Source organism: Ptychodera flava, chromosome 12, assembly GCF_041260155.1.
Source record: "Ptychodera flava strain L36383 chromosome 12, AS_Pfla_20210202, whole genome shotgun sequence".
NCBI classification, from domain to species: domain Eukaryota; kingdom Metazoa; phylum Hemichordata; class Enteropneusta; family Ptychoderidae; genus Ptychodera; species Ptychodera flava.
In genome coordinates, this window is record NC_091939.1 from 17,717,006 (window position 1) to 17,732,813 (window position 15,808).

At 35.5% G+C, this 15,808-nt stretch overlaps 1 protein-coding gene across 4 annotated transcripts in view; it reads left to right on the plus strand.

The window, feature by feature from the left end:
• Nucleotides 1-15,808, plus strand: part of LOC139145240 (MLX-interacting protein-like) — a 56,273-nt gene that overhangs the window by 3,360 nt on the left and 37,105 nt on the right. For all 4 annotated transcript variants that reach the window (XM_070716267.1, XM_070716268.1, XM_070716269.1 and 1 more), the window contains exon 2: nt 13,370-13,476. In XM_070716267.1, the coding sequence (XP_070572368.1) occupies nt 13,370-13,476 (107 nt within the window). The remainder of the gene's footprint in view (nt 1-13,369; nt 13,477-15,808) is intronic.

Sequence of the window (15,808 nt, forward strand, 5' to 3'; positions counted from 1 at the left end):
ACCGCAATTTGACCCTTGCTGAAACTCAATAACTATACAGATCGTATCGTTTATTTTAAGTACACTCACATTAAAAGGGACAGTGTACTTTACATGCATGTAGATGCACTTGAGACGACTAACTGGAAGAGTACATGGTGCAATTGTACCTTTGGTATTGACCCACTGTGTAGTGATTAGGATATCGTTTATGGAAATTTGTTTTAAACTATTACTGATATCGATAGGTTACTGATACATCATCATTTTGTTGTCATAGAGGTGTAATGTGCTTTTTTACATATATCTTGAAAATAGAGTGAAGCATCACATTGTTATTACAAGGATAGTCACACCCAGTAGAAATAGCAGTGCTACAATGCTGTGTGTTCCTGGCGTTATACGACCTCCCACCACAGCCCTGCTGACTGCAATAGACAAAACCAGCGACATGCAGCCCCAATTTGAACCATGCACTAAAAGCTACTTTTCTAACTACTTTCAGCTGAAATCAACTCTATTCCGATCTATGCGTACCCATATAACTCAACCGCTCACAGACTGCAAAAAAATTTGCTCTTGTGACATCGCAAACAGTAAGTTTGCCAGTGATGCACGGTCAAGGGCCCGGTGGCCGGTCATATCTTGCATGAACATATCTAATGGCGAGCCACTGGGCCCTTGACCATGCATCACTGGCAAACTAACGGTTTGGGACATCACAAGAGCAAATTTTTTTGCAATCTGTGAGCGGTTGAGTTATTCAGGTGGTTAAAAATTAGAATCAAGTTGATTTTAACTGAAAGAAGTTCGAAGAGTAGTTTTTAGTGCACGTTTCAAATTTGGGCTGCATGTCGCCGGTTTTGTCCATGGCAGTCAGCAGGGCTGTGGAGGGAGGCTGTATAACACCGGAAATACACAGCATCGTACACAGGGCTACAGTAGAAACAGTTCTTGTTATTGCAAAACATTGTATTGAAAATGAAAGAAAATTGTCCCACTGTCAGTGTTTTGGCCAGCTGGACAGAGGCGTGGTCTGTTTTGCAGATTCAGCAAGACTTGCTGGCCTTGTGACCCGGGATACAGCAAAGTCCTTGCATCTCAGTTACTGATAAATATCAAGTTTTCTGATCAGTACAGATGGACATGGTGATAAAGATTATGGCATCACATTATGGCATCTAGAGTGTGTCATTCTTGGAATTGTTTTCCACTAGTACCTGGTTGGTTTGTGAATCTTGGACTGGTGACAAGGTGGGGGCGAGGAGTCTACTTCGGATTAAAGGTTATGGTATTACTGAAAAAGTAGGGCAACTGCATGGAATTAACCTAAATCTTATGCAGTGTGTTTATGCATTGCCTTCACTTTCATCCATCCAAGTATTCATTTCATTTTTGTCTCTTGCTTGCCTTATCTTCCGTTGAAAATTCATATTTCATAGGAAAAGTCTGTGATTTATAGCAATGGAGAGCATTCATCAGGAAGGAAAGAAAATTATCCGCGTAGTAAATCATTCATATAACATAAACGAAGCTATAACTGTCGACTTTTGAATTGAGGGCATTGTTTTGATTACGTGCAAAGTTTATAAATGATATCAATTTATGAAATATTTTTTAATCATTGATACGAAACCAAATATCAAACTAGAATTTTTTTATTGATAATCTTGCATTTTGTTCCCATTTGATATGATATATTTTGTAGGCAATTCACTCAGAAGAGTATATCTTTATAATAAAATTCCTCGTTGAAACTGCAGTTTGTGTGAGGTACCTTTTCCAGATCCTATCCAACGTTTGTGTCAGATGCTATACACAACTAAATGTACAGAGGGTTGAAAGCCATAACATTCATGGTATATCCTACAATCAAATTCAGCTTAAATTTGATGATGAGATGAATATCAGGTTGGTTACATACATACTTTTTTCCCATTGTTTGTTTTCAACTATTTCATTTTTTCTTTAAAATATAAAAAGACGATCTTGTCCCCTTAACTTACACCTGAGGATAATAATATTTCCAGCAATATCAGTTCAGCTGAGTAATTTCCACAAATCAATGTTCCATTTGCGACTAAAAGTTGCTATGTAGCACAAGAAATCTCACACAATGACCATTTGGAAATTTTCTCACAATTATCATGTACAGCTTCCTTGGAAAGTGGTTATGTAAGATCATGACTTTGACAATGGAATTGTACTGAAAATAAAGAATTGAACACCATCTAGTATTGGCAATCATTCAAGCTTCCTTGCTTTGATCCATAGACCTGCCTCTGTTGTTTGGTTTTGTACGGAAATATTCCCAATAAAACAGTCAAAGGAGTTTTAGGGATATACAGATCACAGCAATCAGTTGCCTTTTGTCAGTGGTGTTGCAAATCTTGAAAATAGTTACCAAAATATGTCTTCCGCTTGTAGTGGTACTACTTCAACTTGTTTTAGTTTGTTCTCTGATAGATTAATTGTAGTTTGCAGGACGGCGGTATTAAATTGCCTGTCCATACAAAGGTTACTTTTGGTCTGTTTCTAAAATATTATAAGTCATTCATTTAGACTGTGGTGGATTTAGTGCATAAGGCTACATAAAACATGACAGTCAAAACTCACCCTAATGGGCTTACTTCATATGAACCAAACCAGGGAATAAAATTGATCATATTTGGTCTTTAACACATAATCATGTACCCAATTACATCGTAGATAACCATAGTATGAAAATGCACAATATTGATTTGTGCATAAATTTTTCATACCCACTGTAAATGTTCACGTTACATTTGATAGTCAATCACACATTGTTCAAATTGTATTTTTGTGTTTGTTTATACTATACACTGTTGTTATAACATCAATGAGTGTACACCAGAGTATCCAGAAAAAGTGAAAGGTGTACTTAGTCAAAAATAAAGCTACCCTGGGCTTTACAGATCACGAATTGCTCTTCTTTACAATGCATCCACTGTAAACGTACCCATGTATTTAGTATCCATGGGTAGGGTTAGTCATACAGTAAAGTTATTGTCCCTTGGCAGGTAAGGTCACGGTGAATTCAGGCATTATTTGCCAGAGTTCTATGCAGTAAAGGCACTGTTGAAAGCTGCTGCAGTATGAGGAGGTCACTGGAGTGTTGTTGACATAGTGGTCACACTTTGTGAAAGGACAGTGAATGAACAACACTGGTCTATTGTGTATCAGCTGGTTAAAAATACGTGTAAATACAGTTTGAGATCTAATTGGTATAATCTATGAAGGTTTTATGGTAGAAGGTGGACTGTACAGCCATAATTTGGCTGATTCTCTACAATGTACGCATCCATTTCAAAACTTCCACAGATACCTAGACTTCATTGTGTACTTTTGTGTCAATAATATACCTGCCCAACTGAAATGCCTCAATTAACGTGTGGTATTGCAGGTTAAATAGCTTCATGTTACACACTAAAAGAAACAGACAAGTGTTTTAGTGTTAACACCGATGTATGAACTTGTTGATTGGTTCAAAACTTGAAAATTGAGATGTTCTATCAGGACTCGTTTGCCCTGAAACCAGTTGTGAAATTTCTATGAAATATCAAGGTACTTGTTTCATAGCACAAAAGTCTTGGTTGGTTGTGTGTGTTCTATTAGTATATCATCCCTTTGTATTTTTTTATGTGCAGTAAAACCTGTCTAATCCAAACCCTGTCTAAACCAAAATACTGTATATACTGAACAGTTAGTATAGCCATAAATAAATATACCTACATGAAGGAACAATGATGTTTGGTTAAAAGTTGTTTCACTGTATAGTAACTGAGTCTATAGCTTGTTATAAGAGAGAACACCACAGATAGATTCTGCTGAAGCTGCATAGTATCAAGACATAGTATCACGAACAGTGACATAGTGAATGTCCCAAGCATATGGCCTGTGCTATAAATTACAGTTTGTGATTCTGAATGTATTTTAAGAATTCAGATCACTGTCATTGCATGTTTTATGCTAATATCCTCATCACCATGTTGATGCAGATTTATGCCATGACATTACCCAGGTAATGTGTATTTGTAACAAATCATAAACAGCCATGCTTGTCTTTAGTGTGCAAAAGACAAATGTCTGCCATATACAGGCAAAGTATATGACCCCAGCCCATATGGTTGATTTTATTGTGGTGTTGTGCTAAATTTAAAACTTGGGTAAATTTGTAACAACCATCAGTGTGTTGTCCCAAGCTATCCTTTCATTACGTTGTTGCAAGGGACACCTTTGAAAGGACGGCAAATGATTTATGCAGCAAACTTAAAAAAGTAATTACTGTAGTTGGCATGTGGACAACAAGACCGTCACCTGTACACGCCTAGTAACAGTACATTTTGGTAAACCTGGGGAGTACATCAACATGTATTTATAAATACTTGTGCATTCCAGCTGCAAACCAATGAGTAGTTGCAATTGTTTTGCATGAATATATGAAAGTCTTACATGCATGATTACTGTTGTCCAAGTAAAATATGGTTTTAAATATGCTCTGAAAACTTCATCATTGTCCCACGGAAAATTCCAGTATTAATGAAATGCTGGTAGGTAGTACATTTCAGTCCTATTTTTCATGCATATTACACTTCGTACCATTCTGTGTTTTGGCAATGTGAAGCTGATGTGCCATTTTACCACTTTATTCAGTTTCAGAATTACAAGGTACCAGTTGAATCAGTGGCAAAGTATTTTTAACTTTCACATCTTCAGCACTTATTTAAATGGTCTCTAATGGAAACATACCGGTACCATTCACAGTTGATATAGGGATATCCCCTTGTCTAAGTGCAGAAACTTACACCCCATTCTATGAGGATAAAAAAAAACTGTAACGCAACTAAAAAGGCATACTAGTTGTGTTTGTCATTATATTGACACAAAGAAAAATTCACAAAAGCCAAATTGGTGATGTTTATAGTGTGGTTCTGATCAGACTTGATTTTGCTTTATTTTGCTCAGCTGTGAGCTCGATTATCGACAACTCAGAATTTCATACACCCACTGTGATATCTCAGTCTTAATTGATTAGTGCTATTCAGAAGCGCCTTTTCTAAGGTCACAAATGAACAAGCCCACCTGCTTTCATGTGAGACACTTAAGGAGGTTTATAAAGGTGTGAATGTGAATATGAAGCTTCATTGTTCAAATGAAAATGAAACTTCTGAAGAAGTTTTGAAAGGGAGAAAGAGGAAACTGTGAGAATACTGAGAATTCTTTGTAAGGACGTACACACACTAACTTTAACCTGGAAAAGTACTGATTGATTGCATGGTTCTTATAACATTGCTTAATTAATGACAATAGATAGTTATCAGGCTGTCAAGGATAATGTTGGAACTTAATGGAAGGGATGTTAAGTTGCACAGACACTTTAAATATAGGTGTTCTAATAAATGTAATCTTAAGAATTCATTAAAAAAAATAATTATGTGGTAATGTGAAGGAGAGCTAGGATCATATGTATTTTCAAAAGTTGTCTTGGCTTGAAAGAGCAATGTTTTGTTTCTAAATTTACAATTCTACTACAGTGCATGGTTGAGTTATGGCCCTCAAATTTCGGAGTAATATAGACTTTACAATGAGGGGAATATTTAGTGCAACTACAGTTGCGGTAACTACATGTATTTAGAATAAACAGTCACATTTGCCGATGATAACATCACAAAATTTCAGATATAACTGATATTAGTGTTAACAACGTGATATGAAGTCAATGATATACGATAACACTGGTTAGTCATTTGATATGGGAAATATCTGTTACAAATGATGAAATCATCCCTAATCTCACAGTTCATGCAGTTGAGTGTATTGTGTCTGCTGATGTTGACTTGTGTATTTCTAATAGACATGCGAGTACAGTGCAGTTAACAGTTTTAGTGTGTGTGGTTGTGCGTCATATTATCAGGCTAATTATGCATTTCCATCATATATATCATCAGTATAGTTAATGGCATGTCATGTAATCCGTTTTAAAATCATTGTCATGTAATCCGTTTTAAAATCATTGGCTTGGCATGGTTCTTTGTTTCCTCTAATTACAAGCGCCTCCTTTATCCCCATATGTCAACAAAAAGGGAAAACTTGTTACCCAGAGAAAATAACTGTGTTCAGACTACATGTATGACATTGACACGTGTCTGATGGGTGTCAACAATGTATGTAGGTCAGGTGAAGAGTGAGTGTGAGTGCACTGTCTACAGTTTTCCATGGCAAGGAGGTGAAAAGGAAGTGTTAATGTCACTTGTGTCTGTAGCTACTTTGCTCTGAATAACCTGTGGTAACCAGCATTGTTGGTGTTTGTGTATGTAGTTAACCACAAATCAGATTAGAAATGCTATTATAAGCTGATAAGTTACCAGGAAACAGTTCATCATACAGGATATTGTGTGGCGTTGGATTTCTGTTTTCAGTGTTAAGATATTTCAATTGGAAGCTCATGGCAGAATGCTTACCAAGATTGGTGTCCTTTGTGATATCTCTGCAAGTGACCCCTCTTACAGTCATTGTTCAGTGTTCTCGAGACTCCCCAGAGCAATGGTATAGAGTGGTAGCCCCCACTCTTTAATTTTTGGTAAATAATAGAAACTAATTACCATAAAAATAACATTTATTGATATGCAAGTCAGCCACCACTCTACCAGAAAATCCTGGGGAGAACACTGTAAATGTTTATAAAAAACCTATAGTACTATGATAATCAGTTTTGCTGTTTATAGATCCAATCATAATGATGCCCAGTTACACTTACAGGAATAACTTGTACATAACCATGGTAAAAAAGTAAATGCTATCCGCCTGAAGGTTGTCTGTTATCTTTCATTTCCTGTTGGCTTGCATTGAAACTCATTTGCTTTCTCAGAAAGTGTACATGCATTTATAGATAGTGAATGACACAGAATTGCAAGAACAAACGCGTAATGGCCAGTCATTGGCACAGCGTTACTTTCAACTTTGAGACTTGTTTGACCATATCAAGGTATAATTTCTTAAGTACATCTACATTTTACTAACAACATTAAATATCAGTTATAACTTCTTTTTTTGCATAATCTTTATTTTTTTTTCGATAGTATTATACATTTTTGTATAATATATACAAAAGCTCGGTAAGCTCGTTGATACAATTCGTTTCTCAGAACTATTACAAAGGGAAACAATTCTTGATATTATAGATATGGTGTATATTTCTAAACCATTTTACTATGATGATTGCAAAATTCCATTTTCTTTGATTTAAAATCAAGTCCTCTGATTAAATCAAAGTTTGTAACTTCTCAAATTGATATTGCATTTCAGGTCTTCCTAGTTGTAAAAGCTTGACAAGTAGTGATGTAGAGGATATGTCAGTGAGTGACGCATGACGTACATAAATGAAACCTCACAATAACATTTTTATCAGCTGAATACCCTGTCATGAACATGCATCCATGCAGTGACACTGTATCCCACATTTGTCCATCAGCTTTCAGTCTTCCATATCAACAAACATACTTTCAAAAAGCATTGATTCCAGTGCGGCGATGAGAAATAGACAAGATATGACAGCAGGAGCGGTCACTGGATGCTGAGTGCAATACAGAGAAATGAAACAATAAAATGTTGGTTTTGCTTTCATTATGACAAATAAAATATTTTTACACATTCAGCGCTGGAACACATCACCTGTATAGATAAACTATGACGCACTAAGCTTCAGGCAAATTGTGATAGTAATTTGAAATCAATTTCCTAATGCTCACTCTGATGCATGTACTGTTGAAATCATTAGAAAGTCAGATTTGCTTATCCAGGGATAAGGTAATGGTAACTGACTGGGCAGAAGTGTCTCTGAGCATGTACTACGTATTTCAGAAATACCCCTAGGCTATTGCTTTTGCGTAATGTGTTTTAATTAGATGTTTTTAACCACAGTCACATTATACATGGTATGTCAGAGGTAGAGTGAAAGTTCATTGATGTCCTGATTGACTTTGAAAGTCTGTTGTTACTGTGACTTCCTTCATATCTGTCATTGGAAAAGTAAACTTTAATCTCCTTAAGTGTATAAAATATCCATGTAGACCCTTTAATGTAATATCATAGATTCTTTAAAATTGTGAAAATTTAGTTTATGATTAGCCATGGCACATTTTGCAGTCATTTGTTGTGTACAACAAAAGGCATCGTAGGGCATACTGGTTACTACCTAGAGGAGCTGTTGGTCTTCTGTTCTTCAAGTGTGCTGAATTTGTTCTGCTGTTTTCTGGATCTTTCACTTGACTGATTTCATTGTATATGCTGTAAATGTGACGATAGCATTTATGCAGTATACAACAGTGTGATGTAGAAACACTATTCCAACATACTGCATGGCAAGTGTTTCATATTCGATTGACAAAGCATACATGCCATGGTCGTTTAGCCTGAATTATGAACATGAACAATGATAACAATTTTAATAGCGTAGAAATCTGATATTCAGAAAAATTTTATATTGAAGAATACAAGTAAGCTGTGTCCCTAGGCTAAAATGTTTATGCATTATACATTTTTCAGTAATTTGCTCCATTGACCACTCAGCTGTTTTGTCGGAGTAGCCAATTCATTCCAGTGAAATTAAATTGTCTTCTTCAGTTTCTATTCTTTGCATCGTATGCATTGCAGAATGTATACTCAGCGCCAGCTGTTTCTACAGATTGTACCATCCAGGTCATAGAAAATCCCTGTGATATTCATGTTTTCAAACTGCAATTTGAATTATATAGATGCATTCATGCAACGCAATACCAGTATTTAGTACCGTCTTTTCACAATGTGGAATGCATGGCTTGTTTGAAAAAAATTCAATGTCCGTAAATAATTTGACAATAACATCAACAAAATTCACTTCCGTCAGTCACAATTTACCTGGATGGACATTTTAAATTAGTGAAGGTTTGTTTCTAAAAATACACAATAACAACCCCACCTGTTCTATTTACATATACCATTACACCAGGTACTGAACAAATGTTGACTGTTTTCCTCAGGCAGAAAATTCCTGAAGGACAGCAAGCTGTCATAATCATTATTATCAAATACCCTGCTGGAAATATTCTAATGTGCAATGCCACAAGATCATATTTACACAGTTTATCACAGTCCACTTCACTGATGGATGATGAATGAAGAAATAATATTAAACATCACCATTGTTGTTATTCTGCACTTTTAAATGCAATTGAAGTTGACCTTATGCATTTTCACCTATCATTTGGTATCCAAAAGCCTTGTTCATACTCATTATGATAAATCCTACTATATGGCCTGGCCAGGACTGAAATAATCCTCTATGGGGAATTGATTGGGCGTATGTCCATACATGGGTTCAGAGAAGGCACTGTTACCATGGTAACTGTGCCTGTGAACCCAGACTGTCATGCGTTGAACAGTCAGGCCTTACCCTACCTAGGATCACAGTGGCCAGCATAATGCATCCACACACAATAATACTGGTTAGCACATATTGCATGTCTTACCTACCCCCTTCCCTTCTTACCCAAACCAAATTAATGTGACTCTGGTCTGACATAACATGCTCACATTGATCATTTTCAGCAAATTGAAAATCTATGTGTCCTCTGGTCCTGGACATATAATATCATGTGTGAACTTATGTGCATCGAATTGACACCAGGTTTAAAATTTGTCATCTTCCATACCAACATATAATCCTCTTGGACTAATTGTTCAAAAAATAAAAGTTGTCTACTTTTTTCAAATTTATCACTGTTTCAAATTTATCACAATTTCAAATTTCACAGAGGAAGCCATTTTCAGAGAAAGGAAATATGATTTTCATGATGCTCCTTTGCTTATTAAATATATGTACTATTTACTTTCATTTTTTAATTCAAAGCAAGAAACGTTTTCAGTTTCGAAAATTATACTGTTCAATCATATGATTCCATAAGATATCACATTGCATGCAGGCATCCGTGCTCTGTTTTGAGACAAAGATAACGCTTCATAGTCTCTGTGCACACCATGTCCAAGTCTAAATTGAATGCTGTGTGTAATGGCTGTGATCAGCTGGACATCATGGATGTTCTTCCTCCTGTTATAACACATGAATTCATTGAGGTCATGGCACTGTTGACTGCATTACCAAGGTCAATGACATGATTGAAAACATTGAACCCTCCTTGACCATAGTGCAGTAATAGTTCACACACACAAAATATCTTAGTGATGCGGCATCAGAAAGTAAATTTAATCTTCTCCATTGTTTTCCTCAAATGAGTGTCAACAAAAGTTGTCATGTTAAATGTTCTGTTCTTTTGCACATAAAGGCGCCAAAGAAATTTTTTTCAAAATGTTTTCTAAATTCAAAGTACATGGCCACTTTCTTTGAGAAAAATTCAGCAATATTAAAATTTTATCAAACCCATTGTGTGTATAATTACAAATTTATTCCTGTATTGAAATCAACAATAATAAGCTAAGTCTGAGGAAATGTGCAAGATTTAAAATATGGTGTATGCAATTTATGATTGCTGACTTTGATTGTTGATAACCCAATTTTACAATCATACCATATGTTCAATTTCTCATACAGCAGAAATGCATATTGTCAAATCAACACCAGTGTGAAATTTAGCTTCAAATTTATTTACTGAAATATTGAAATATTTCAAAAGGGCAAGGATGGCATTGCATATCCATGGTGGATGCATTTACCCAGAGAATCAGATCAGATTTGTTCTATGTCGTCAAAAAGTCAATAAGATGTACAGTTTATTACAGTCACATCCCGGGGCTGGGTTCAGTTCTAGAATGTGGTTTGTCATATGTAGTGCAAGCGCTTGACAAATCAGTCTGGTTTTTTCAGTTTTAAACACTCCCTGCCACAACATTATTACGTGAGACCCTGGCCTTGGCATAGGAATGGCATAGATGAATGGCACTGTTATTGATATTTATCACTTGTGGCATGTAATTAGAATTAGGCAGCATTTATATTTAGCTGAGGCAAGAAATTCCAGGTGATGTCAAATTGTTGATTAAATTGTATGCTAAGAGGTCAAGAAATTATACAGTTGATGCAAAAATCAAAATACCATATTCCACATGATATAGATCATGCTGTTGCATTTGACATTATCACTGTTGAAATGTCATCCAGAACTTACCGCAGGCCTGGATTTTATTGGTTTTTATCTTTTGAAAAACAGTTTGCATATACAGACAGCCAGAGCAGCTGCTGGATGGAAATTTCAAATACATTTACTGCGGTAATGTTCATTTGAGACAAGTATGTCGGTCTGTGATATGTGAAGTTATCATCAGGTCATCGTCTTAGTTTATGAGAGAAAATCATAGAAGATTGGCCAAAGCTTCCTATTCTCCTGCAGACCCATTACATTTCACTCATTACCTGAATCAGTACCTGATTCAAATAACTCAGTCTGTGCATTCTAGCTATAACGAAAGCATTTTGAGTTGTCAAGCAATTTTAATGTAGGCACTCCTGAGGGTTTAAATACTGCTAAAATATGATGTTGTAGTCATGGCTGTGTACGTGTATAGTTGCTGCAGTCTTTGACACTGTACAGCATATGTGACTTACTGGTTTCACAGCTGTAGCTGACTGACATAATCTGAAGCTGATTTGAACTATGTGAAGGCTCCTCAGCAGTTGGGTTGTAGTTCCTACAGCATGTCTATGGAGAATGAAGTCAATTTCTTGAATGATATCGATGACCACTAGGTGACCCTAGTACTTGGTTTGGGCTAATACATGATATCCCTTACCAGATACCATATTCTGTACAGTTTTATACAGTTGAATAATTTATTGTGAACACATCTCCACTATCCATTCGTACACTTTTCTTCTTCAAATGTTATCTATCTGTTGTTGTCAAGTCTTACTTGTAAGCTGAGAAGCATTTGTTTATAAGGATTTCCCAATAAAAATAAGACTAAACATAGCCAATAGACGTATAAATTTCCATTCAATTGACATTTTTATTCATCAGACTTCCATTAAAATACTCATAAAGAAAACAATGATTTTTGCTGGTCTACATTTCCCACTGTAAGCAATAGTAGCGTTGAGCTAACAGCAAATCGATCAATACAGAATACTGGGTGTAGGTGTGTTTTTAGAATCATATAAATTGGCGCCTGACCTTGACAACTGTATTTCTGCCATGCTAAGCAGTGAGAGTGTGGTCTTTTATCATTTAATCCAATTGAGAGATTATGACTGTGTATATTGACATCTCAAATCATGGCGATTCATAATTTTACACAGCCAGTGCGAACAATAGTTTTACTTCACTTGTACTTCACATTGACCATACATTTGCTTGCATTTTAATCCTCTTTCTACAAGGCTCCAAGACAAACCATAGAAATAAATACAACATGGGAGAAAGTGATATATTCCCATGTATTGTAAATGTAATTGTACAAAATATGCACTTCATGTCCTCGTGACGGTAGTTTTAGGGATAGATAAGAGTGACAACATTGCTGAAACCTAGTATTGACAGTGTAAAAGCAATTCAAGCATTAAATATTTTTGGACTAGACTGCCTTTGTTAAAGATTATCCGGGCAGTTACTTTGAACTTACGAACTCAATAAATTTTGAGATTTATCATTATGACTCATTAGAACTGTATTTCACTTGAAGACAAATTCCCTTGTGCCTGATATTATAGCAGACTTAACAAATATCCCATACTGTGCTACTTTCATCACTGGTAATCTGATTCTTGTGAAGTTATCAACTACTTTGTAGTGACCTGTTATCTCATGGCTGACCTTTACCCTGAAGTGAACTTCTGTGTGACCTTTGAACCTTTCAGCATTGTCAAGCAATGGAAAATTTTCCAGCAGTCCCCTTGCAGGAGTCTTCTTGTAGTATTGTCTGTATGCCCTTGTTTTCTACAGAAATACCCCCTTGATGTGTTTAATAATATTAATAGAGAAGAAAGTGAATTATCTGTTCGATCAATGCCCATTAGACAAGTCTGAACAAATAATTCATATTAATGATATTAATATAGCTGGATACTCTAATGTCAAGCGAACAATTCTGCTTCGCGACGAAAAATTGTTCTTTTTTTGAACCAATAAATGCACACATGGGTATCATATTTCAATATAATGTGAAATTTTGTTTAATTTATTATTATAGTGATGTATAAAATAATTATGTATGGCAGACAGATTAAATGCACTCGATAGAAACTCCTCAGTGATAGAGGTAGAGGTAGAAGCATGAGAAGGATGAGATGAAGATATGTGATGTTGTGTTTTGTGTTGCTTTTAGCTTATGGGCTTTGCCGTTGATAACATTACTAACAGGAAGTGTTCTTGTTCCTCAACAGTGGTAAAGTGACGTCACCAAAATGGAAGACTTTCAAGGGAATGAAATTGAACATCCAAGACAAGATCAGGTTGAACAACGCTATCTGGAGAGCATGGCACATACAGTGTAAGTCATAAATATATATGCCTTTCCTTTCAGGTATTTGTATTAATAGCCACTGTGTACACATTTAAAAAGTCAAATTTTTTACCGTGGTTGTGCTGAATGTGGTTGTGCTGAATGAACTCGATATACTACTGGCTCAGGAAGGCATGCAAGTCAATATTGTTCCTGTAAAAGGCAGAATGCATGCATAATCTTCTGATGATCCTTTGTTGGAATTAAGATTGGGTCATTTTCTTGTTGCGGCTGAATACTTCAGACTTCAGAGGCCTTTAGGGAAAGTTAAATCTACTTCATAGCTTTCTATCACTGGACGACATTCAATTTAATATTCCATCATACATAGTTTATTAATAACATACCAAAGACAGTTTTGTTATGTTGCAAAATATTGCTTTGATGTTTTCGTGAAATAGATCTCAATGGCACAAATTTTGACGGAATATAACCACAATTGTATATTCTATATATTTTTGTATAATGCATCATGCTGGACTGGTTCTTTTTCAATAATTTTGACCAATTTTAACTGATGGTGAAAAATGAACTTGACAGGATAAGGGTTAAGACCTTATGAAACAGGCTTCATGGTCTACAGGTACTGTACTTTCTGTTTGAATTTGTCAGATCAGCTCTTGTAAATTTTAATTGGTTTTCCATTTGGCCTCCACTGTGAGGCCTGATAAAACAAATACTGAAAGTACATTTAAAAACCCAAATATAATCTGAAAACGTGCAGTTTTCACCGCAGTTGCAGCATTTAATTGTATACAATACAACGGCATTATGTCTGGCTACATTACATCTACAGTATGTATACCTTGGTAAATATTAATATATACATTCCACACTTTTCTCAAGTCTGTGTATGTGCATATTGCATATTCTTAAATTATTACAATTTCAGTGAAGCTAATTACATCATCTAGTGAGTCCATAATTGAGCTAAAGCATATTATTTCTGTTTCTCTTCATTTTGATTTTCTCAGGACAGACGCATTATTGAAACAAACATCAGTTTGATGAATAGCACCAATATTGATCAAGTATATTATATTACCAGAGACTAGACGTTGTAATATTGACAGCCTAAATGTAAATTCCCTTCCCCGTCTAAAAATGTTGAATATCACTATTGACATTAAGTTTATCATATAATTTTGCTTTATAATCTATAGTTTCTCAATCTCAGTATTTGGCAATAGACTATCAGTAGATGTTGCCTGTATGTAGTTCTGTAGTCGTATTCTTGTGTCAGCAAAAAAGTCAAATACACATTTCAATATAGTAAACTTAATTATAGAGATCCAGGGAAACAAATATAGGTTTCACCTTCACTCTCTCCAAATAAAGAACTCACTAAAGAAAGAATTTGCAATGCACTGGGCATAAAACTCAAATTTCTTATGAAATTGTGTTTTTTAAACAAGTGTATATACAACACATCTCATCTTCAAAGGAAAGGAAGTTATTGATTTGCTATTGTGATGTTTTCAAGCTTGAGCTTTTTGAGATCAGGAAATTTGCTTTAACACATGTCTTTGTGTCCCTGGAGCAAGAAATAATATTTGGATAGCTATCCATATCAAAGTGGAAGTGTCAAAGAATAGAAACTAGTACATAATAGATTATCAACCATAGTATAATTTCAATGTTTTTTGTGTGTGTTCAGATGTTTAATTGTTATCTTTGCAATCTTAACGTGTGTCTCAAGGGTTACCACTACCATAGACTCTTCTAAAATACATTTTCAAATCGCAACCATAAACCATTCTAAATGCACTTTTCAAATTGCACTCTACAAGCAACTTGCTTGCCATCTACACTTACCAGTTAGTGTTAGTGTTTGGCATTCCACAACACCATGAGACAGATTGACACACTGCAATTTGTCCTGGAAGGATAGCAAACACTGATATCAATGACCTGGGGGTATCTACAGGATTAATCCAGGGAAACAAGCTGTCAAGCCAAGGATTACAAGATTCTAGACTCTGTCAACTTTTTCCAGGACACTTTGCAACTTTTCAGGATGTGTGCTCAATCTTTTGATATCTTATCTCTCCAGGCCAAGAGATAGCAATGTTGTTTCACTAATAACTCTGTGTTGCTTGCAATATCTATCCAAATAAAACTATGTCAAGAGTCAGCAACTCCAGTCATCAGAGATGTGAGAGCTGTAAATGTTTTGAGTACCACAGGAATTTACCGTTCTATGAATGATATGCATGTATGATAAAAGAATGTATGCAGTACTGCTGAACTTGACATCAATACTGATCAGAGGACCATCAAAATATTATTGGACTTTGCGTACTCCTGTATGTACAAATAG